The 24,731-nt window shown below is 34.9% G+C and overlaps 2 protein-coding genes across 3 annotated transcripts; both read left to right on the top strand.

The window, feature by feature from the left end:
* Positions 1 to 359: 359 nt before the first annotated feature.
* LOC125845697 (uncharacterized) lies at positions 360 to 6,676 on the top strand. Its single transcript, XM_049525240.1, has 5 exons — positions 360 to 768; positions 1,141 to 1,466; positions 1,560 to 3,037; positions 3,219 to 4,925; positions 5,119 to 6,676. Exons 1-5 carry the CDS (start codon positions 360 to 362, stop codon positions 6,674 to 6,676), a joined length of 5,478 nt encoding a protein of 1,825 aa, XP_049381197.1.
* Positions 6,677 to 13,520: 6,844 nt separating this feature from the next.
* On the top strand, positions 13,521 to 23,137 carry LOC125844591 (uncharacterized). 2 transcript variants are annotated; one of them, XM_049523903.1, is made up of 8 exons: positions 13,524 to 13,838; positions 14,109 to 14,399; positions 16,128 to 16,411; positions 17,453 to 17,581; positions 19,735 to 19,857; positions 21,232 to 21,339; positions 22,105 to 22,283; positions 22,545 to 23,137. In XM_049523903.1, the coding sequence occupies exons 1-8, from the start codon at positions 13,691 to 13,693 to the stop codon at positions 22,666 to 22,668; spliced, it is 1,386 nt and encodes a 461-aa protein (XP_049379860.1). In that variant the 5' UTR covers positions 13,524 to 13,690; the 3' UTR covers positions 22,669 to 23,137. The 2 variants fall into 2 exon arrangements, with proteins under 2 accessions (XP_049379861.1, XP_049379860.1); XM_049523904.1 differs by lacking the exons at positions 22,105 to 22,283; positions 22,545 to 23,137 and adding an exon at positions 21,403 to 21,939 and having other exon boundaries at positions 13,521 to 13,838.
* Positions 23,138 to 24,731: the final 1,594 nt, after the last annotated feature.

Here is a 24,731-nt window from a genome sequence, read left to right as displayed (position 1 = left end):
TATTGATGTTGAAAGGCCCCTTCAAGTCTCAGAGCAAGAGGAAATGTTGAAGAAAATGAAAAGCATCAAGCAACACATGAAAAGTATGCAAGGGCTAGGAGGGCACAAAAGTGTCGCATTCAAAGACTTGTGTATGTTCCCAAATGTCCACTTGCCACCTGGATTCAAAACCCCTAAATTTGATAAGTATGACGGGCATGATGATCCCATAGCTCACCTCAAGAGATACTGCAATCAACTTAGAGGTGCAGGGGGGTAAAGAGGAACTGCTCATGGCTTATTTTGGTGAGAGCCTGACTGGTGTTACCTCATAATGGTTTATAGACCAAGAGATCTCCCACTGGCACATCTGGGATGATATGGCTCAAGATTTTGTCAGACAATTTCAGTACAATGTCAACATTATGCCAGATCGCAATACACTCTCTAATATGAGAAAAAAGCCAAATGAAAGCTTCAGAGAGTATGCTATCAAATGGAGGGAACAAGCAGCCCGGGTCAAACCACCTTTAGATGAGCAAGAATTGGTTGATATCTTCATAGAAGCTCAAGATCCTGACTATTTCCACCACCTGACAGCCACAATGGGAAGACCGTTTCACACAACAATCAAAATTGGAGAAATAGTTAAAAGTGGTCTAAAAACAGGAAGGATCGTGAGCCAGGCAGCAATCAAAGCTACCACACAGGCCATTCAAGGTGGTTCAGACAGTTTTGGAAATCGTAAAAGAAAAGAGGAAGTTTCTTCGCTAGCATCAGGGTCAAGAGGTGCTCAAAGGAATTCTAATTGTCCTTACCCACCACTTCAGGGACAATCTAGTTATCCTTAACATTACTACCCTTATGTCCCTCAATATTCAATATCTTCATCTCCATACACGGTCTTCAATGCTCAGTCATATGTGCATTCTCCCAATCGCCCACATTTTCGGGCCCCAACTCAAGGAAACCTTCGCCCACAACGACCACCCTATCAGGTCCCTTACAACCCTCCTCATATGCAAAATTATGCTCAAGAGCAAGGACAAAAAAGGAAATTCACTCTATTGGGAGAGTCATACTCCAGCTTGTTTCAAAAGTTAAGAAAGATATGAGTGATTGGGTCTATCCCACCACATCGTTTGAATCCAACTGCTCCAGGTTTCCAAGCCAATGAAAGATGTGAGTATCATTCAGGGGCCCCAAGACACATCACTGATAATTGTTGGACCTTGAAGGGGGCAATAGAGAAGCTAATTGATCATGGAGTGGTCGTTGTAACATATGATCAAAACACTCCCAATGTGACTAATAACCCACTTCCAGCTCAAAACAATTTAGTGGGTATGATCTGCGATGATCAAGAGTACAAACTCCTTGGCAAAATGGGAAAGTTGTTTAGGAAGATCGGAGAGGAAAACAAGTCGATAAAAAGTTTAGAACCAGTTGCATCTTTGAGTGTGGAAGGTGTCAACCTTGATACCAAAGTTTTGTGTGTCCTGGGGGTTTTGAAGGGGATTGAATTTCGAGCAGGTATGCCGAAGTTGTATGTATCAAAGGGTTTTTCATTAACACAATAGGACCAAAATTGCTTGGCAAAGTTGAAAGGACCTATCTTTGTTAAGCCCATCCAACAGCTTCCGGTAATTGATTCAAAGGTTGTCCCTTGGAACTATAACAAAATCGTTGTGGTTTACCGAGGAAAGGAGAATGTTGAAGAGGTTGATGAAGCAGGAGGGCTAACACGCTCTGGAAGATGTTATTCTCCAGAGGAATTAAGAAAAGGGAAGATGACTCAAAACATCCAAGTACCACTGAAGAAAGCAGTTACAGAGGAAGAAGCAGAAGAGTTTCTAAAAAAGATTAAGGTTCCAGATTACTCTGTTGTGGAACAATTGAAGAAAACCCCGGCACAAATTTCATTGTTGTCTCTACTCTTGCACTCAGAAGAACAGCGTCGTGTGTTGAATAAGATTTTGAATGAAGCACATGTATCAAAGGAGACCACGGTAAATCAGTTAGAGAAAATGGCCAAGCGCATCTTTGAGTCAAACACCATCACTTTCACTGATGATGAGTTGCCCACAGAGGGAGCTGGACACAACAGAGCTTTGCTTCTTACAGTGAAATGTGAAGCGTACTATGTAAAGAGGGTCATGGTAGATGGAGGATCGGGGGTAGACATATGTCCTCTCTCTACGCTGCAAAACTTGAAAATTAGCCTTGACAGAATTCGCCCCAGCAATGTATTTGTTCGAGCTTATGACGGCTCAAGGCGGGATACCATTGGTGAAATAAAGTTAAACATGACAATTGGACCGGTGGACTTTATGATTGTGTTCCAAGTAATGGACATGGACACATCTTATAATTTTCTATTGGGAAGGCCATGGATCCACACGGCTCGGGCAGTCCCATCAACTCTGCATCAAGTTGTTAAGTTTGAACACAACCATCAGGAAATCATTGTGCATGGGGAAGATGATTTGCCTATTTACAAAGATCCCTCCATTCCATACATTGAGGCAAAAGAAGGATGTGATTCCATTGTTTACCAGTCTTTTGAGGCCGTATCAGTCGATCGCTTTAGAGAAGGAGACCCCATTATCCAACCATGTCTCTCTTCTTCCTCTTCAATGGTAGCAACGACAATGCTCAAATATGGTTATCAACCTGGTAAAGGTTTGAGACTATGTTCACAAGGAATTGTGGATCTCATTACTCTTTTAGGGAACCAAGGCACCTCTAGCCTTGGATACAAACAAAGCAAGAGAAATGGAAATGAGACTAAGAACCACAAAAGGACTGATTGGGCATTGCCACAACTAATTCCCCATATTTATCATTCCTTTATCAAGCCTCAAGGTCCAGAAATGGAAGCTTCCTTTACTCATGAAGACATTGAAGAAGTTATTCAGGATCTCAGTCAGTTGTTTTGTGAAGTAAACATGGTCCAAGTTGGTGAAGGTACAAGTCATGCCGATGTGCAGCTCGTGGGCTCAGGTTTTGAGTTAAACAATTGGGAAGCCACTCATTTCCCCATAAGGAAGGAGTCTTGGTAGTTTGTTTTGCTACTCTTTTGTATTTTGTTGTTGTCAGGGTTGTGATCCGAATATTTGAAAGTGTTTTGTTTTAATGTCAACCCTTCTATCCTTTTTTAATTTCAATGAAATGAAATTCCAGTTTCATAGTAAAATTTTGTCTTTTCCCTTCCCTGATTCTTATTCTCCATTTTTCAGTTCTGTAAATGTCGGCTTTGATAACATGACATGCATGCGGAATATACTCCCAGATCTCAAAGAGTTGTTTATTCTTGAATCCCCGAGTCGAGAGGTTGAATATGATGAAGAAGAGGCTTTTAGGGAAATTAATAGGGAATTGGAACAATTTGAGCACAAACCTAAGCCTAATCTTAGTGAAACTGAGGCCATCAATTTGGGAAGTAATGAGGAAGTCAAAGAAATAAAAATAAGTCTTCATGTCAAGAAGGAAATCAGGGATGCCATAATACAACTTTTGTTTGAATACAAAGATGTGTTTGCTTGGTCCTATGATGACATGCTAGGTTTGAGTGTTGATTTAGTGGTCCATAAGTTGCCCACTCATCCTGATTTTCCACCTGTCCAACAAAAAAGAAGAAAATTCAAACCGGACGTGAGTGAAAAAATCAAGGAAGAAATCATGAAACAACTAAATGCAAATATGATCCAAACCATTTGTTACACTACTCGGTTGGCAAATGTTGTTCCTGTGCCGAAAAAGGATGGAAAGACAAGAGTTTGTGTTGACTATCGGGATTTGAACAAAGCTAGTCCAAAAGACAATTTTCCTTTGCCTAATATCCACATTCTGGTGGATAATTGTGCCAGACACGAATTTCAATCATTTATGGACTGTTATGCGGGGTATCATCAAATCTTGATGGACGAAGAGGACGCTGAGAAAACTGTTTTCACCACTCCATGGGGGACTTATTGCTATAGGGTCATGCCATTCGGTCTTAAAATTGCTGGGGCAACTTACATGAGGGCTATGACCACCATGTTTCATGATATGATGCATAAAGAAATCGAAGTATACGTCGATGACATAATCATCAAGTCTAAAACAAAAGCTGACCATGTGCAAGATCTGAGAAAATTCTTTGAAAGAGTGCGAAGATATGATCTCAAGCTTAATCCAGCGAAATGTGCATTTGGAGTTCCATCTGGAAAACTTCTGGGTTTTATTGTCAGTAGAAGAGGAATTGAATTAGATCCTTCCAAAATAAAAGTCATTCGAGATTTGCCACCCCCAAAAAATAAGACCGAAGTCATGAGTCTACTTGGGAGGTTGAACTACATTAGCAGGTTTATTGCTCAACTCACAACCACTTGTGAGCCCATTTTCAGACTTTTGAAAAAGAATGCTGCTGTCAGATGGACGGAGGATTGTCAACAAGCTTTTGAAAAAATCAAGGAATATTTGTCCAAACCTCCCGTATTGGTCCCGCCTGAACTTGATAGGCCTCTCTTTCTATATCTTTCAGTGACAGATAATTCCTTTGGGTGCGTTCTCGGTCAACATGATTCCACAGGTAGGAAGGAGCAATCTATCTACTACTTGAGCAAGAAATTCACTAGTTATGAGGTCAAGTACACCCTCTTGGAAAGGACATGTTGCGCCCTAACTTGGGTAGCTCATAAGTTAAGGCATTACCTTTTGTCCTACACAACTTACCTCATATCTAGGATGGATCCTTTGAAGTACATCTTTCAGAAGCCAATGCCAACTGGCAGGATCGCGAAATGGCAAATCTTGCTCATTGAATTTGACATTATATATGTCACTCGAACTGCAATGAAAGCTCAAGCTCTGGCAGACCACTTGGCAGAGAATCCAGTCGATGCGACTACGAACCACTGGATACATATTTTCCAGATGAAGAGATTAACTCAGTTGAAGAAGTAGATCCAAATGAAAACCAAGCCTGGCAATTATACTTTGATGGAGCAATCAACAAAAAAGGCATAGGGATTGGGGCAATTATCATATCGCCCACAGGACAGCATTACCCTGCAATAGCTCGACTTCGTTTCTTCTGTACAAATAACACAACAGAGTATGAAGCTTGCATCATGGGTCTAAATATGGCAATAGATTGGGTGTGCAAGAATTGATTGTGTTGGGAGATTCTGATTTGCTTATTAGGCAAGCTCAGGGTGAATGGAAAACTCGAGACCTCAAGCTTCTTCCCTACAAACAATGTGTGGAAGATATTAGCAAAAGGTTTAGGTCCATCAAGTTTAGATACATCCCCAGATTTCATAATGAATTGGCAGATGTCTTGGCTACTTTGGCCTCAATGCTTCCATATCCTGGAAACACTTGTATTACTCCCTTGGAGATTCAACTTCAGGACCAACATGGCTATTGTAACACTGTGGAAGCAGAATCAGATGGTGAGCTATGGTACCTAGATATCAGGAATTTCTTGCAAACAGGGAAATGTCCCGAACATGCCAATAGAAGCCAAAAAAGAACTATTAGACGTTTGGCAAGTGGTTTCTTTTTTAGCGGGGAAATTTTATATAAACGCACCCCGGATCTGAACTTATTGAGATGTGTGGATGTTGAAGAAGCCGAGAAGATCATGAATGAAGTACATGCTGGGGTATGTGGACCACACATGAATGGATATGTCTTTGTAAAAAAGATACTCCGAGCAGGATATTACTGGCTTACCATGGAACGGGATTGTTTTTGCTTTGTGAAAAAATGTCATCAATGTCAAATTCATGGTGATCTCATTCATTCACCTCCTTCAGAGTTGCACCCCATGGCCGCTCCTTGGCCCTTTGTTGCATGGGGAATGGATGTCATCGGATCAATTGAGCCAAAAGCTTCTAATGGACATCGCTTCATTTTGGTCACAATTGATTACTTTACTAAATGGGTAGAGGCAATCACTTTCAAGGCAGTCACTAAGAAGGCAGTCGTGGATTTTGTCCATTCAAACATCATTTGTCGTTTTGGTATCCCAAGAACTATCATCAAGGATAATGCTGCGAACCTTAATAGCAATTTGATGAAGGAGGTATGTCAGCAATTCAAAATTGTGCATCACAATTCTACTCCATACCGACCAAAGGACAACGGAGCTGTGGAGGCAGCCAATAAGAATATCAAAAAGATTCTCAGGAAAATGGTTCAAGGCACTAGACAATGGCATGAGAAGCTTCATTTTGCACTTTTAGGATATCGCACAACAGTGCGCACCTCGATTGGTGCAACTCCTTATTTGCTAGTGTATGGAACTGAGGCTGTGATACCAACGGAAGTTGAAATTCCATCTCTTCGAATTATTGTCGAGGCTGAAATTGAAGATACTGAATGGGTCAAAACCCGACTAGAGCAGCTCACATTAATAGATGAGAAGCGATTGACAGCCGTCTGTTTTGGCCAGCTTTATCAGCAAAGGATGGCTCGTGCATACAACAAAAAGGTGCACCCAAGACACTTTGAAGTAGGTCAACTGGTCTTAAAGTGCATTCTCCCGCACCAAGAAGAGGCCAAGGGAAAGTTTGCCCCAAATTGGCAAGGTCCATATCTTATCAAGAAAGTGTTGTCCAAAGGAGCCTTACACCTTACTGATGTGGAGGGAAAAATCACAAGCATAATTGTTAATGCGGACGCAGTCAAAAGATACCACATCTAATGCGTTCTAAGATACTGTGACAAGCTTGTGGCTGAGAGAACAAAGGCATCTCTTAAAAAAAAAACCTCTTTTTGAAAATTTGAACTACGTTTGACCTGATTCCGAATGGATACGTAGGCAACCCTTTGGGGTTCGGTCATACCAACAAAAAAAAAAATCAACCTTCCAGTATCTATAGAAAACTGGGGCATTTTCTTTTCTTTTTTGATAAAATAAAGTCAAATTGATTTTGTTTTTGATTTTATTCTAGCAACCAACATTTTGATCAACTCTGAGAACGATAAATTTGATGTGTCTTCCACGGACAATTGATCATCAAGGACAACTTTGTCAAAAAAAAAAGAAAAGATAAAGTCTTATCGGTGAAAACCTTTATAGGCACCATAAGACGACAATAGAGAAAATCTTATCGGTGAAAACCCTTGCAGGGCACTGATGTGAGGTCAAAATACATATTTTTAATCATTATTTACCTCACATTTAGTATTTATATTTGTCCTTTATGAGCATAAATTTTATGGATTGTGCTAAATTGTGTATTTTATTTGTAGGATTAAATTGATGAAAAAAATGAAGAAGTTTGGAGCTAAAACGAATTAAAGATGGAAAGTTGAAGAAGGAAATCAAGCAGACAGCTTAATGGATTAAAGTGAATAAAATAATATATTTTTATATATGGAAAAAGGCGGCTGCAATTGAGGAAATTCAAATTTGCTGCTTGCTGCTGCCACGTGGCAGTAAGTGAATGGTACAAAAATATATTGAGGCGGCAACACTGTTCACGCGGCGAAAAAAAAGGGAATCCAATTCCTTTTGGTTTTGGATCCCTAATTTAATTTGGACTCAATTATTTCATTTAGGGTTTCTATATCTATAAATAGGGGATGAAAAGTTATTTTTGAGGGAAGTCAAGAATCAAGATACAAGACACAATATAAATTTTCTTCTAGCTTAGGAACTTTGGAAGAGCCGCCGTGGAGGCCGGAGAATTGTGGTTTATTCTTTCTTCTCCTTTATTATTTATTTGTATTCGTGATTAATAAAAGATAGTTTAGCTATTGTTCTTAACTTTTTATGATTAACACAAGCATATTTATTTTAATAAATTTTGATTGTGTTTTTGAGATAATGAGTAGCTAACTTTCATAACTAGGGTTGTGGGAACCATGAGCGATTAACAAAGTATGAATAGTAAATAAGCAATTCTTGACTAGTATTTTGCATGCATTGATAATTCTTTCGTTTAGAAGTCTTTTTAACGGTGGCCAACGTTAGAACTCGCCTTGTTACTACTTGCCGGACCAAGGAGGTAATTAATAAGAAAAGAATTATCAACATAGATTTAGTGTGATACTATCTAATAGGCTAGTGTCGATTGGTGCGAAGTAATAACTAAGCCAAACATCGATTATGATGTCTAATATGAGGTAAAGGTAAGGGTTAGTAAATTATACACACGTAGCCGGACCAAGGTGCGGGGTGAAATTCTCTAGATGCCGGACCAAGGATTTAGAGATATCTAACTTATCACTTTGCATGTAATAGACTAGAAAATGATTACTATTATTAGGATTATTGCGTTATGAGCTTATGGGGAACACATTCCTAGTTATTTTTAATAATCTGAATGTAAATAAATAATTAGTTCAAAGCTATCTTTTTTATTGTTTGTTTATTTTATTTCAAATTAAACCCCCCAATTGTTATATAACGACTATCGAGTTAAATATTTGCTATTGACAATATTCTTCCATATTCTCTGTGGGATCGACCCTGACTCATAGTTGGGTAAATATATTGCATACGATCGTTTATATTTCTTTTCAAGAAGTATATTTGAACGTTATCAGGCACCTTAAGATAAAAGAAGAGAACATCATGAAAATGACTAGTTGGGAGAAATCTGCAACGCACACCATTTCTCGATACCTCTACATGAAGAATACATAGATCAGTTATAAATTGATAATGGTTCAGATTTTGAGAATTAGACAACTCAAGCGGATCTAGGGTCAAGTCCAAAGTGCATGTCATAGTTCACTCAAAGTCGACATATGCCTCCAGATAAGTTCTCTTTCTCATTTTTCTTCAAAAGGAGTGCCCTCCCTTAAGTTTATAGTCTTTCTTGATCCATTTTTTTTCACACTCTTAAATCTGATATTTCTCTAGTCTTTTCGGTATAATCTCTTAACAAATAAGGTAAAAGATTGCAAAACTTACTACGGGTTCCCAAGAGTAAAGCTGAGTATCCGAGTTGACATGCCTCGAGCAAGGACTAAAAACGCCTCAAATCTTCACTGAAAACTCGTGAAGGAGCACGATATAGTCTCTTAAGTCATGAAAAATATTCAACAAGAAAATTCATCCTTTGGAACATCAATCGCACCAAGATATTTGGTAGTACCAAAAAGATCAACACCCCTGAATCAACAAAGAGAAAGCTTCAAAGGTTGTTCAACCGAGAATTTTGAGTAGAATTGGAGAAATTGGTCAGGAATATGGTCAAGTCATTGGAGCATCAAGGCCACAAACCAACCGCCGCTTTAAACTAACAATTTTCTCTTTCTTTTGCTCAACACAGGAACAAAAGAAAATGCGGGATTACAAGTAAAAAATGAAACATCACAAAAAGGAAGTTCTCCAAAGTCTTCACATGTTTGTTGTTTCATCTCATGCTATTCGCATTTTTACCTTTCAATTCGAGAGCTTCGGGCAATACGCACCACTCTAAATTTCGTGCAATACGCACGCATCCCTTATTTATGTGCAATACGCACCATCCTTTTCATGTGCAATACACACCAGTCTAAATTTCGTGCAATACGCACCAATCTGAATTCTGTGCAAATACGCACTCGTCCTTTATTCACGTGCGAAACGTACCAGTCTTTCTTTCATGAGCAAGACGTACCAATCCAAATCACCTGCAATACACATCGATATTGTATTCATGTGCAAAACACACTAGTCTTCTTTCATGTGCAATACGCACAAGTCTTTATTCACATGCAATACGCATCAATTTTCTATTCATGGGCAATACGCACCAGCATTCATGGGTTATACACACCATATTCACATTTTTGGGGATATACCCAATCTTAGGACAATCCACAAAGACAATACGTCTTATTTGAAACTCTCAGGGCAACACACCCTGCTTCTCCTTTTCTTTCTAGGGTTATACGTCCTAGTTTAAAATTCTCATTTTTTTCTTCCTTAACAGAAACACATCCTTTTTGGGTTCTTCATTTTGTGATCTTGAGTTTTGAGTTTCAACCGCCAACTCAAGTTAAAACATGCACCTGAGAATGATCCGCAAGCCACCAAGAGAGCATGAAGATCAATATCAAAGATAACGCACAGAGCAAATCAAAGATCAAGACGAGACCTTAAGAAAAAACATCAAGTAGGGATCTTGTAACTCTTATAATGTAGAGAGGCATAGTTCTCTAGCTCTCTTCTTTGTAATTATAGACAGTAGATGATGACAAGCAATGTGAAGCAATCTTTTGACCGCAATTTCTGATAGTTTCAGCTATCAAAGTTTCTCGAACTACACTGACCTGATTTCCTTTTAATCAAGGATATGTAGGCAACCTCTAAAGCAAGGTTCGGTCATCTTTTTCAAAATGGTTTCAACAGAGTTTGCACATTAAAAAATTAGCCACTTCGTTCATTTTCTTCGCTTGAAAACTCTTCATGTTTCCAAGCAAAGAGGGGCATGCTGTGAACACCTAATTTTTGATGTGTTTATTTTACTCCTATAATATATATATATATATATTCTTATATTTTTTGTTTTGTATTTTGGGTAGTTTGTCTTTGTTTATATTTTTTTTATTGGCCCAAATGACCCAATTTTTGATTGAATTGGGTTGATTTAGACCAAATTCTGATGGCCCAATCAATTCTGACCCGGTCCAATAGAAATGGTCAAGATTAAATCTCAACCATCCATGATTTTTTGATCCAAGGGTTCTTATAGGACCCTACGAAAAATACAAAATCCCAAAATAAAATTTTTATTGCCATTTTTTATTTTTATTCTCCCCTTTGCTTCCACCAACCGCCGGCCGGCTACCGCCACCGCCGCCGCCGGCCACCACCCCTTGGCCGGAAAAATCTTTAAATTTTTACCACTTCTTCCTTTCATCCTCCTCTACACAAATCCGCAAACCATTCATTCATATTCATAGCCAAACTCCGTAGATCTAAGAAAAACCAAACATAAAATTTCACATTTTTCTTTAGATTTACGAAGTTTCGGCCATCCCCGTCCTATATCATTTACATAAAAGTGTAGAGCTCTTCGAGGGCTATCCTTTGATGTAAAGTTTATGTCCAAAATCCGTCAAAAAAATTCCAACGGAATTTTCCGGCGACCTCCAATCGTCTGAAAATTTATGTCAACCATTTCCCCCTCTCATCCTCTATCCAAATCCGTCATTATCACATTTTTTAAACCATATAAGTTGTTTTGATGCCGGATTTGTATTGTTTTGTTAGTGTTCTTCAAGTTTATGTTTAAGTTGTTGCTTGAGTTTTATTTTTATTTTTATTTTATTTTTTTATTTTTAATTTCGTTTTTATTTCTTATTTTTATTTTTCTGCCTTATTTGTTATGTTTGATCTTCAAAATAGTTTACATGTTTAGATTTTGTGTTAGTGGACTGATTTTGTTCTGATTTTTGGGTCTTGATCAATTTCGGGCCTATTTTAAAATTTTCAGATGGCCCATTTAGCTATTATTCAATTAATGAGTAAAAGAAATGGGTCATCCAAAATGACATTTTTAGGCCTTTTCTAAATTTTCAGATGACCCATTTAGTTATTATTCAATTAATGAATAAAATAAATGGGTCATCTAAAAGGGCAATGTAGTCTTTTAATTAATTTTATCTTGAAAAAAGAGAAAGAAAAAAAGGAAATTCTATTGGTCATCTTGGGTGGCACCTTGGGAAAACAAAGAGTCCAATGCATGCATTGGCTCTTACGTTTTCAAGAAGAGTGGGGGGTTTAATGCTCCACACCTATTTAAACCCCATTCTTCTTTCATTTCAAAGGGGGGAGAAAAAAAAAGAGAAAGAACAAGAACCGAAAATTAGAAGAGGAAAAATCATTACTTCTAAAAAGAATATATATATATATATATATATATATATTTCATCTTGGGTGGTCTTTTGGGAGGGGAATTGAGTTTTTCTTTCATCATTGTTTTGTCATCATCTCTCTAGGTATATTTCTTTCCTTACACTTTGCAATGTAACTTCAAACACAATGAAGCATGTTTATATTTTTGATTTAATTATTATGTTTAGTTTATTTGAATTAGTTAAATATGTTATGATACTTAATATGATTGTGTTTCATTGTTATTGTATATTTGTGTTTTATTATTAAACTAAGTGTTAATTCTATCTTTATCATTATGAAACGATACATTACTTTATTGGAATTAGTTAAATTATATCTTGTTGTTATTATATATTTGTGTTCTATTATTAAACTAGGTGTGAATTTTATATTTATCATTATGAAGTTGATGTATAACCCATGCTTTTTTTTTTTGCTAAAAAAAAACAACAACCTTAGTCTTTTTTTTTTAATTTCTAGTTTCTGGTCATTCTAAGAAAATAAAAAAAGAGGTTGTTTTTTTTATAAAAAAAAAAAAAAAAACTAAATCTGGTCATTTTTGCAAAAATAATGTAAATTTGATTATTTCATAAATTCAGTTTTTTTTTCTCTTAAATAAATATATAAAATGGTTATTGAAACGAAATACAAAACCGGCTACTTTGATTAGTAATTTAAGTATTAGATAAAATAGGCTATTTTTGCAATTTTCTTTCAAAAGAAAACATATGACCATTTTATGAAAAACCAAAAATTTTATTAAAGTGGCCGTTTTCTGAAATTATATCAATATAATTTTATTTTTTTTAGTATATCACTAGTTGTTTTAAAAGGGGCCTAGTCATTATCTTTTTAAAAAAAAAAGAATATATACTTTTTTTTTCTTTTTGTTGTTATCATCAAGTAGTGACACTTAATATATTTATTTATTTTTTTTATTTGTTTTTTTAAAAATCTTTGTTCAAGTCTATATGTTGTAACAAGTTCTTTTTTTCATTTTTTTTTCTCATTGTTAAATAAAATTTGAGTCATGAATTATCAATCTTTTTTTTAGAAAAATAAAATAAACTTTAAATATCACCATGTGTTCGGTTACGATCTTTGGTGTGTATTCTTCTAAAAAAGTGATCTTGTGTGCGGTTACGCTCCTAGGTCAATCATTTTTTTATTAAAAAAAATTAGTAACTAACACAAATTTATTCTTTTATCCAAAAATTATTTTAGCCAAACGTGAGTTGATAAAGCGACCGTGCTAGAACCGCGGGACTCGGGGTGCCTCACACCTTCCCTCTGGTCAATAGAATTCCTTACCCAATCTCTGTTTTCATAGACTAAAATAAAAGATTTTTTTTCTTTTTTTAAAATTAGGAATTACTAGGTGACTTGGAACACCTAAAAAACTCATTTTCAAGTGGCGACTTTTAAAAAAAAATCATTTTTTTCTTTAGTTTTATATTTTTTTTATTCGTTTTTTTTTTAAAGAAAAAACCCCATCATATCCATAACTATTGTAAAAAGAGAAGTGGTGTGACGCTTAACACAAAAATCCTAACTCATAAATCAACAACTAACTCGAATAGAAAGACAACCCACAAAATGACCGTAACATTTTATCTGTAAAATGCAAATTAAGTTGTTAACTCGTATAGAAAGGCAGATAATCAAAGAAACTTAATTAGTTAAATTTGGTCCTTAACTAAGAAGAAATTCAGATGGAAGAAAAGAGCTCCATAGTTATAATCACACTCCAATCCACTTAAGTATAATCTTTTCGGCCCTCTCTCTTCAGCTTCCAGATATCACTCTCACCTCTCGCCGGCGATCTCCCTCTCACCTCTCGCACTCGTCAGTAGTAACAAATTTCCGTCGGCAGCAAATATGGCTCCACCAAAATCCGTCCGTTCAATATCTCAACAAGCCTTCGATGAATTGGTGAAGGAAAATATTGAAGATCTTGGAATGGATTCCACTGAAGCCCTTGAAGACGCTATTCAAACCCTAACTCTCCAAGGCGTTGATCTCTCCGGTATTCTCTGTTAAAATCATTTGCATTTGTAGTAATTACTATCAACTACCTCTGTATATATTCATTTTTATTATATTTGTTTACTGATTACTGAATTTCATCTTTTACAGAAAAAAATTACTGTTTGATTCTCTAAATTTCATGTCTATTGCGAAACGGAGATGTAAAACTGTAACCAGATTAGATGACATTGGGCTTTATAAATGCTCCAGTTTGTATATATTGTGAAAGACTAAATCTTACTTCAATCTGTTTTATGTCCGCACTCAGGGATTGTGACTAGCATTTTGGGTTCTGGGGAGGAAAATCCAGTAATTCAATCACTTGAGAAGCTGAAGGAATTGGATCGTGATTGGAAGCAGGGAGGCGGGGATGAGACTGATGTGAAGGAAATTACTGAATGGTTAGATAAATTGAATGATGCGTGTAATGTTGATGGATCAGGAAATGCTGCTATAGGAACTAAGAATGGTGCTATAGAATTGGTGTGTTCGATATGCGGTAAACTTGGGAGCGAGGGCCTTGTTTCAGCTCTGAAGACATTGGTTTCCTTACTTCATGGTATGATACATATATTACGTATATACAATAATGTTTCCTGAGGGAATGACTGTTAGTGGAATTTGATGTGTTCTGTGGGTTTGGGGATTGATTATGTTACTTGTTGGTTTCTTTAAAGAAGAAGAAATAATAGATAGTGTGATGCATGATGAAATACATCCTTTTTTTCTCTAAGTCACGAGCTGTCAGGTTTTCAGTACATGATACTTATTTTCTTAGTATTTTATATTGGCTGAAAATTATGATTCTAGTTCTTGTTTTTAATGGAACACTTTAGTTTTGGTGATTTACTACAAATGCCGTTAATTAGGTTAGATTTGTCAATTTTGTTTCCTTTTTTTCCCGTTCAGTTGTTGTAATTTACTATAGGCATGCATCTAGCACCAAAATAAAATGAAGGTTTGTAAGCTAATCCTGCTTTAGAGAAAGCAAATCCTAGCTCATACTTCTCATATCAAGTATTATATGTTAGTACATTATTTGGATCACTAGGACTCTTTTGTTGCAAATCTTTCAGCATTTATGTACACCTTTCATGCATCACTAGCAGATATAGAGAATGAAAAGATTATGCATAGTGCGCTGGTGTACTATTCTGAAACTTGTGATGCAGAAATCTCTCAAGATCATAATGATAAAAAAAAAAGAAATCTCTCAACATCCTACTTTGTAGTTCTTTATGAAATGACATGCATGACTCAGAGGGTGTTGGGACTTTTCGGCTTATCTACGCATTTAATAGAATTAAAAATACTAATAGTAGCTTATAAATTAAACAAGCCAAAATCCAGAAGTTCATTACTCTCAACTTATGATTTTTCAGGTTGTAAGCACTTTTGGTTTGACCAATTTTTTTTACTATTTTATCCCTAGTATTAATTCATATCCCTGAAATATCCTTACTGCAATGAAACCCCTAACCCTGTGCATGATTTCACTCCCTCACCTTTTACACGATTTCTGTCATAGCCCGGGTACCATCAAGAGCAATCAAGGTTCTTAAGAAGCTCTGTACGTTGAAAGTGATCTGATTGATTTTGTGCTAAAGGATTTTGTTTTGCAATATTTGAATTGAAGAACTCATATACATATATGTTATACACCTGCTGAGAACAAAAAAAAAGGTAAGAATAAATGACAGTGGAGAGTTAAGAATATGAGTCTATCAACATTGATGTCGAGTGCTTGTTTCTTTTATGCACTTATTTTTTGTGTTATTTAAGTAGGTTTTTTTACTAACAAATTTTACTCAAATTATTAATATCAAATTTTAGCTTTTCATTAAATAATTTTTTATATTTATCAACAAAGAATGAGACGTAAATAATTTTATATTTGTTTCAATCTGAAATGTTGAATCTTGTAAAAATCATGTTTTATTAGTGTAAATGGTTTTAAGGCTGTTTAAGTCATTTAAACAGAAATAAGTGCATATGGACACTTTTATACTAAGCACTTCAATGGTATATTATCAATTTTAGCGCTTTATTCTAATACATAATTGCTTATTTATTCAATTAGTTTCAACACTTAAGTATTTTTTGGCACTTAATACTTATCAACTACTTTAAATCAGCTAAGCCAAACGGGCTCTCATATTCCTACAATGCCAATTTGATTTTCGTATTATTTTGGTTGAAATCTCGGATAGTTCTGCATTCTCAGTAGATGGGAGAGCTGATATCATCAATGGAAAATGTCTAATATGCATAATTGTATTGTGTGCAGATCTACAGAGCACTGAAATATTTAGGGAGACTAATGGTCCAAAGATGGTTATGAATATCCTAAACAATAGGAAAGAAAACTTAAGCATCTTGAACAGTGGATTCGCTGTTGTTTCTGCCGCTGCAACTGGGAATGAGGTCCTCAAGGAGGCATTTATGAACTTGAAAATTGATGAGCTGATTCTTCAATGTCTAAGAGAATTTAGTAGGGGGAGCATTCCTTGTTTATATGATGCTGTACGAGTCCTGCTAACCTCTGATGATAATCGTGTTGTGGCCTCTGAAGTAAGTGAACATTTATAGTAGTTATTGTTATTTGATGTTAATTGCTCATCAAAATCAGAATTCTGATACAGGTGGAATAACTCACATGGACAGAGTCATGCAATGTATTTTGTTCCATAATAAGTTTCAGATCAGGCTAATTTTTTGACTGAACAGGATAAATAGGACCTGTGACCTGGACTAGTCTATAATAATTTCCCGAAAGCACCACTTTATTTACTGGGTGAGCAGTTGATCAAGTTGTATGGTTGCATCGATCAATCACGTATGACCAAAGAAATTCAAACATTCACCACATGAACTATAGAAAACCTGAAGATTTCTCACTATTTTATATTTCTGGACAACCATGATTTTATCACCTAATAAGAGTTGCATTATCCTAGTTGTCCATCATATTGAGACAATATTTTTAAGTTTTTCTTTTTTGATAGGTAATGTAAATTTATTAAATATAGAACCAAGAAGGTACTTTGAAGTACAAAGTAAATTGTTAGATTTAACTTCTTTTGTGGCAAACTAAATGGCACAGATTGCTTTCATGATTTAATGCTTTGACCAGTTTTCCTTTATTATTTGGTTATTCTTTAAAAGTGAAGATATGCAACTTCTCTTCTTAATTCTAATGTCAATTTTTTTTTAATGAATCTTAAGCTTGTTCGAATTAATTCTCAAGCAACTATACTTTCATATGTGGAGAAAAATATTTTTTAGTGGATCCAGTATTGCTGATCAAATGATTGAACTACAGATCCATGATCCTTGACTCCAGATAAACCATTTATACGTTCTAATGGAGGAGGCTGTATTAATAATGGATCTTTAACTGCTTATCCTAGATCCAGTTATTATTGATTTGTGAATGTTCTGGTTTATCAAGTTATCAACTGGGCTGGGAGTTGGTTGAATTGTTAAGGTAGGCAGACCTGGATAATTAAGAAAGTATATGGCTATATCAGCAATGATTGAATTTCTTACGTTGCTCTAATGCATGCTCTAAACAGTGAGACGTTCTGTAAATGTTATTGTTCTTAACTGTAGGTTTATGGGTATGCCAGAAGGTTTGCAAAAATAGGTATTGTTGAAGCACTTGTTGATTCACTTCATGATGGGATCAAGGCGCCTAGTCTGGTGTCTGCAAGTGTTGCTTTAAAAGCTATTGCTGTTAATGTAAGTACTGAATAATATATGAAATAACTTGAAGACACAAGGAATATGTTAATTAAATACTTTGCACTTTGCATATAAGCATTCTTAAACCCCTTAATCTGAAATCTTCCTTGCATCTATTTAAAATTTATCATCCCTATTATAGTTGACATTTTGAGCTCATTACAGAATTCGGAATGTAGCGCTCTTGTAATTATCTTTCAACACTTGTTTCTGGAGTCAATATACTCTTTAACAGTAAAAATAAGTACATTATCTCTTTTATATCTGTGCACATGTCCACCCTGAAAGTGATAAACTGTTGATGATAATATAGATCTGTGCTGGCTGTAGTTGATCAAGTTTTTCCTGCAGCATTGTCATCAATTGAGTAATCCCGTTAGATGGGTTTATAAATCTTATAAATAGGAGATGGTTTTTGTCACAGGTCATCTTATCGACTTGCATAAACTTCCCGTGGCTAATAGGGAGAACTTTAATTTAATTGTGGATCCATTAGAAAAACTTGGGGGTAGGTTAAATGATGTTAATCAATCATTTCAGAAGCTAATTGTCACTCATCTTTTTCCTGAATGATTGCCACCTTAGTCCTAATACACAATGCCTACCTTGGCTTACACAATTAGGGGTTGTTTGGTATGATGTATAAGGAAAACAAAAGTTAATTTCTCAGACAATCACTCAACTAATAATTTTTAGCTTGGAAAGTCACTCAACTACTGTCATTTCATCTAGACATCTACAAAGTCCCTCAACCAATTCAAACACTATATTCTCCGTCGTTATATAATGCCACACATCCATAATTTGAATGGTAAACCTACAAGAAAAGTAGGATACAAGGTAGAGCTACTATGAAAGGTAGGGTTAATAGTAAACAAAATTATTAAATAATAAGTAAAGACAAAATGAGAAAAAAAATATTAAGGTAACGATGCGATCACACCAAATTGATCATTACACAAAATGGGTCTATATGTCATTACCTAACAATGAATTTAAACGATGCGAAACAATACAATTTATGTAACAATCAAAACAAACATTGTATTTAAACTAACAATGCAATACAACGAGTAACAACCATCCAAACAAGGTGTTAAGCCAAACTTTTAAAAAATAAAAAGTGGTTCATTCCGGTTAAACAAAAAGCGGGTCAATTTAATGGTTAATTAAAATAATTTTTCTTTCCCAAAAAAATTGACTTGAAAATTTCCCTGCCAACAATATCTACCGAAAATGTCGTTGGAATTGGTTGAGTAATTTTGGAGGTGAAATGACAATTGTTGAGTGACTTTGCTGTTACAAAACAAAGTTGAGTGACTTTCTGAAATAATTGTCATTAGTTGAGTGACTTTAGTTGAGTGACTTTTGTGTTATAAAACAAAGTTGAGTGACTTTTCTGTTACAAAATAAAGTTGAGTGATGTTTTTGAGATAGAAGTTGTTAGTTGAGTGACCGTCTGAGAAATTAACTCAGAAAATAATCATGGTATATAATTTGTTATAACTTTATCCAATGCTTGGTTGTAATTTGAATCATGTATAATTTAACTCTTGTATAACTTAATACATCAATTGGTGTATTATTTTATACCACCAATAACATGGATCGAATCAATGTATAAGTATATATGGATAAAGTAGCAGAAGGACAAAACTACTATTATCTTTTTCCTAGAAATCAATGAAGGTCATGCATTCAAGAGTATAATTGTCAACTCGATACTTTTTAGTTTAAAAAATAAATAAACACTTTAAATCAAATCTTGTATCTCCAATTTTTGTGCAATTAACCAATCACATCCAACAAGAAATAATTTCTGGATTACTAATCCCTACATTATAATCCTCGTATAACTTGTCTTCAAACCAAACTGCCCCTTTAGGTAAGAATATCTTATGGAAGGTTCAGTGAAAAGTTGGATATCTTCCATCACATTTGAAGTGTTTCAAAGTAGGTCCTTAGAACTTTGCAAGTGATAGAAGCAGATAACAACCTTTATTTACAGATAAGTGTAAGTTTTGTAGTTGCCTTTCGGTTTCACTAATAGCAAACTAATGCTTATAACAATTTTCCTGTAGTTAGTGACTTGCAACTTTGACTCAGTTGCTCCATAATGCCTAATTGTTAGCTGTCACTTTTGGATTCAGGATGATATATGCAGAGCTGTTGCTGAAAATGGTGGTATAGACGCAATTCTTCGATGTATAGATGACAGCAGTGAACAGGGTGAAAAAGTCGTAGCCATAACTTGCTGCTCCTTGTTATCTAAGGTGCAAAGTTTATTTACAGCTTGAACTTGACTTTTCCTGTTTCTTCTTTCCTTGTGTTTGATTGTTATACTGGGGTGTGTAGTTTTGCATGTTTTCTGCTGAGCATTTTTTATTATTGATCTATGAGAACTGATCTTATAAATAGTGTCTTGATATTTCATGATCCTTTATCATATGTATGGATGTACTTTAGAAGGCCCAATTGTGTCAGAATTTTTTTTGGGGGGAAGTGTACAGATGGCCCAATTTTGGGACCCCTATTTAAGGCATAGCCGAAGCTTTAAAGTTTTGTAAGTTTATCCACTTTTGAATCATCTTTGATACGCCAACAAAGTTTTAAAAATCTGGGTCTGAACTCTGAAGTTACAGACTACAGACATATGGGTCTGAAACTAGGCTTGACACAACCAAACGTCAATCAATTTGGAGCATGCAAACTTCAGACGTTTTGTTTGTAGTTTTGGGTCTGAGCTCTGAAGTTACAAACTTCAGACATATCGCTCTGAAGTAGGCTTGACACAACCAAATGTTAATCAATTTGGAGCAGACAAACTTCAGACATTTTGTTAGAAGCTTTGTCCTGTCAGTTTGAAACTTCAGATATTTTTTCTGAAGTTTGGCCTGGCAGTCCAAAACCTCAGACCTGTATGTTTGAAGTTTGGGGGACCTAACTTCAGACCCCGATCAGTACCTTCTTTCTGGTCATTCTAGTGGTAATTAGGACATTGAAACATAGTTGACCACTCATCCTTCTCCATCATTGCATAGGGCTCTAGTAGAGGTAAATAATATAATAGAGAAGACCTCTAGGATATCAGTGCAAGTTTCTTCCTCATAAACGTTGAGTTCTTAACTCAATGTTGTATTCTTTGGTACTATACTTCAATGAATCATGCTTGGGATCATTTGCTGCGTATTCACTATGTAAGCTAGCAACATAATTTTCATTAAATTCAATGCCAACGTAGCAATAAGCAACTTGGGCCACACCTTTACTCAAGCAACAACTATGAAGATGCAGAGGAGTATACAGACTTTATCTGAAGTTTGTCAATACTAGCTACAAGTTAAATGATTTGAGATGGATATAGTTTAAATAAAAGGGTCAAAACTGGCTATCAGGTGCAATTCCTAAAATTTCGTTCATAGCATATTTGTACACATTAAATTTGGTTTTTGATGTATAAATTGTTTTTTTTTCTGGAAAGTAGATTGAATATTCTGAATCATGTTTAATTTTGTTTGTCATTACTTATCCAGTTTTCTGGTTGTGCATGTGGAATAAGAACTTCAGCTTTCTTTTGGTCCCCGTGAATTGATTATCTGCTATTCTTCCTCTCTTAAAATTAAATTTTAATATATTATAGTGAGCAGTTGGCAGGAAGTGACATAAACAAGAGTGCTATTGTAGATAAGGATGGCATGGACAAGCTTATGAAACTTGCAACGAGATTTTCCGATGATCCGGCTGTGCTACATGAGGTAATACCATTGATATAAGTTTATTATGTCTTGCAAGCCATATAAAACATTTCATTTTTTCAGGAATCCGAATTTTTCATATATCAGTCCATCTTCTGTCATTTGGGGTGTTTCATCGTCACAAGCTATCTCGTATACTGATTTGGTGCTGAACTTCCCATTACCTGTTCCATTTCAAATGATTTTATCTACAAATACAACATTATTTGCAATAAAATGGGATAAACCAATAATTATGTCAGATGAGTCAAGAAAATAAATTGTAGAAGATAGATCCAATTCTCATTCATCATCACATCAGATGCGGTAATGAAATGTCTACCCGAGTCTATCAAAACAGGCTTGGCTTTTCAATATCAAAAAGCAAAAAACAGGCTTAGCTTTCATAAGACTTCTCCAAAAATGGGAAGCATTTTGCTTAGGTAGCCAATTCGACTAAGTTTGATTTTTAATATACTTGCTGTGAATCACATAGTCCAAAGATCATTAAACTCGAAAGCTAGTTTGGAATCATATTTTGCAAGCATTACAAGATTGTGGTTTCTTTACATTTTTTTATATCCAAACCTCCTTTCCTTTTGCTTTTACAAACAGTATCCCAGTTGACAAGGTGTACTTTTTCTTTTTTTTTTCATTCGTGTCATTGCATAGGAAAGTCCTATTAATTCCATATATCTTTGTGAACACCTCAATAGGTACAGAACTATCTGCATGTATACAATTTAGGCACCAAAAGACCTCTTTGCTACTCTCTCCATGTTTCAGGTTATGTCTATGATAACTGTACTGTCCTTGAGGTCTCCACATAATGCTGCATGTGCAATTGAAGCCGGAGCTGGTGATATTGTTATCCAAGCTATGCAGAGGTTTCCAGAATCAGAGCTACTGCAAAGAAGCTCTTGTTTCATGATCCGAAATCTTGTGGTTAGGAATCCAGAAAACAGGCAAGTGCCCCACCACTAGACTTGTTATTTGCTTGCTGGCAAAACACTTATCTGCACCTGGCATCTGTACCAAACCAATACATCTACTTAAAACTCTTATCACTTAATCATGGTTAGTTAACATATATTCTCACTTCAATATGTATCACAAAATCATGGGAAAGTAATGTGGTTTGGTGCAAATGCTGGTTGTCAGGAAGTTTTTTCTCGGCCAGTCTCGTAGGAACTAAGTAAGTTTGACATTGTGAATGTTTTTTGCAGAACTATTTTGCTTGGTAATGGCATTGAGAAGCTTATAAGAAAGGCTAAGATGAATTACAAGAGCTGTAAGAATGCTGCAACTGATGCTCTTAGGGATCTAGGACTAGATAACTATAACTTGTGAGTCCCTGGAGTCCAAGCTTAGATTTTGTGAAATCCCATTCCCCGCCTCCTAATGCCATCGGTAGATCATTTATCTAATATACCTTCCAACCACCACCATCCAAAGTTCAAAGGTCACAGTGCTCCCCAACTCTTTGGGTCCGGAAAAGGAATATGATCAATGCTGTTTATGTTTGTTAAGCTCCCTTGTGAAAATTGCTTGCAGATACGTGAATGCTTACCGTCTATCCATTGAAAGGGAGTATGAATACTGTTGGAACGGCTTTGTGGTTTTGATTTGGATTATAACACAAATATTATCCCTATCTTATTTAAGTGTACAAGTGCAGCTTCTAATACAAATTCTAACAAGCAGAGTTACTAATATATTCCTATGACTCTCATTAGGGGTGTTCATCGTTTGTTAAAACCCATCCAACTTGAAAACTGAACCAAATCAATTAAATTATGGGAAAAGAAAATATTTACTATCTATAGCTATATAATTTTAATACATGTACTATTCTTTTTTACTCTCACCGTTCCTTTTTATATGTCTTCCTTACTATAAATAGTTGGTCCATAATACTTGTTATTTGCATAAATTATAATGTTCTTCCTATTATAACCTTTGATGGTTAATTAGCCTTGAAAATAAATATTTGACCAACTTGGAAAAATTAATAAGTAATTAATATTCATTGTAATTACTTCATACATTAATTAATTACTCTCACCATTGCATTACTTAGGGGGTGTCAAAAGAATATGAAAAATTGACCGAACTAAATCGATTTATGTCTTTCTTCAATAAAACTGTGGACTTTTATTCAAGTGTATAACGAACAATTCGGATGGTCTTTTTCATTTATGAAAAAATCAAAAAAAAAATTGAACCGAACCGAATAACCTTACGTGTATGTAAATATATTTTATATATTAACAATATGTTAAATTTAATATTTAAAAATATTTTATAACATTTTTCAAATATAAATATAACATAGATCTTAGGCCTCTGATGATTGGATGACTTTGGTCTTTGTTCTTTAATTGGAGTTTAATTAATTAGATTTAAATTTAAAAGATACTATAATAGATACTCTATCAAACAATAGAGCAAACTTATGCAAATACTCCTATTAAATGATTAAGATCAAACAATACGGCAACAATGTTTTGCATTCTTGACTTCTTGGTAAAGAATTAAAGTGCTTCTTCAAGAACATACTTGCGAAAGAAATATTTTAATGATAGAATAAGATCAAAGATTACAACACAAGGTTTTACATTCTTGACTTCTTGGTGAAGAATTGAAGCTCTTCTTCAATAATATATTTGCGAAAGAAATATTTTAATAATAGAGTTATTTGAGGTGATATTTTAAAAGGAAAAAAAAGAAGACAAAATTAACCGAATTGTACCGATACCGAAGAGAAATCGATATGATTGAGATGGTTTTAAAAAAATTAATTTTGGTTATTCATTATAAAAAAAAATTCAAAAAATTGGGATGGTATAATTTTTTGAAAATAACCGACCGAACCGTCCGATTGACACTCCTAGCATTACTATATAAAATCTGATTTTGAAAAAGAAATCTCAACAAACAAATTTAAACTAAAAGATGGATTTATTTATCATTTATTGAAAAGTAAAGTTTAAAAAACATTAAATAAGGGTAGAATTGCAAACTTACTTAGTTTATTAATGCAAGTGAATTGTAAACTTACATAGTGGTGATTTTTTACCTAAACAATCTTATTATATATTAAGACACTTATAATAAATATACTTACTACATGCAAATCTTATTTTTATACATAGTGTAATGCGTCTATATTACATGTGTAGTTCGTTTTCATCACAGTCCAGTTTTTAAAATCAAAACAAGTATAATACATTTTAATTTATTTGTAATACATATATATTGCATATATGTTTAAAGATAGTTAATATTTTATAAAAAGCTCTTTAAAAGGTAATTAGTTTTGGTTAACAAGGTTTTGTTTGGTTTCATAAAAACACTAGATACAAAAGCGGAGTAAACTTGAGCCAAATATATATTATTTTATTTGTTGCAAT

This window comes from Solanum stenotomum, chromosome 11 (assembly GCF_019186545.1).
Source record: "Solanum stenotomum isolate F172 chromosome 11, ASM1918654v1, whole genome shotgun sequence".
NCBI classification, from domain to species: domain Eukaryota; kingdom Viridiplantae; phylum Streptophyta; class Magnoliopsida; order Solanales; family Solanaceae; genus Solanum; species Solanum stenotomum.
The sequence above is the reverse complement of the archived record's forward strand: the minus strand, read 5'-3'. Positions and strand labels throughout refer to the sequence as shown.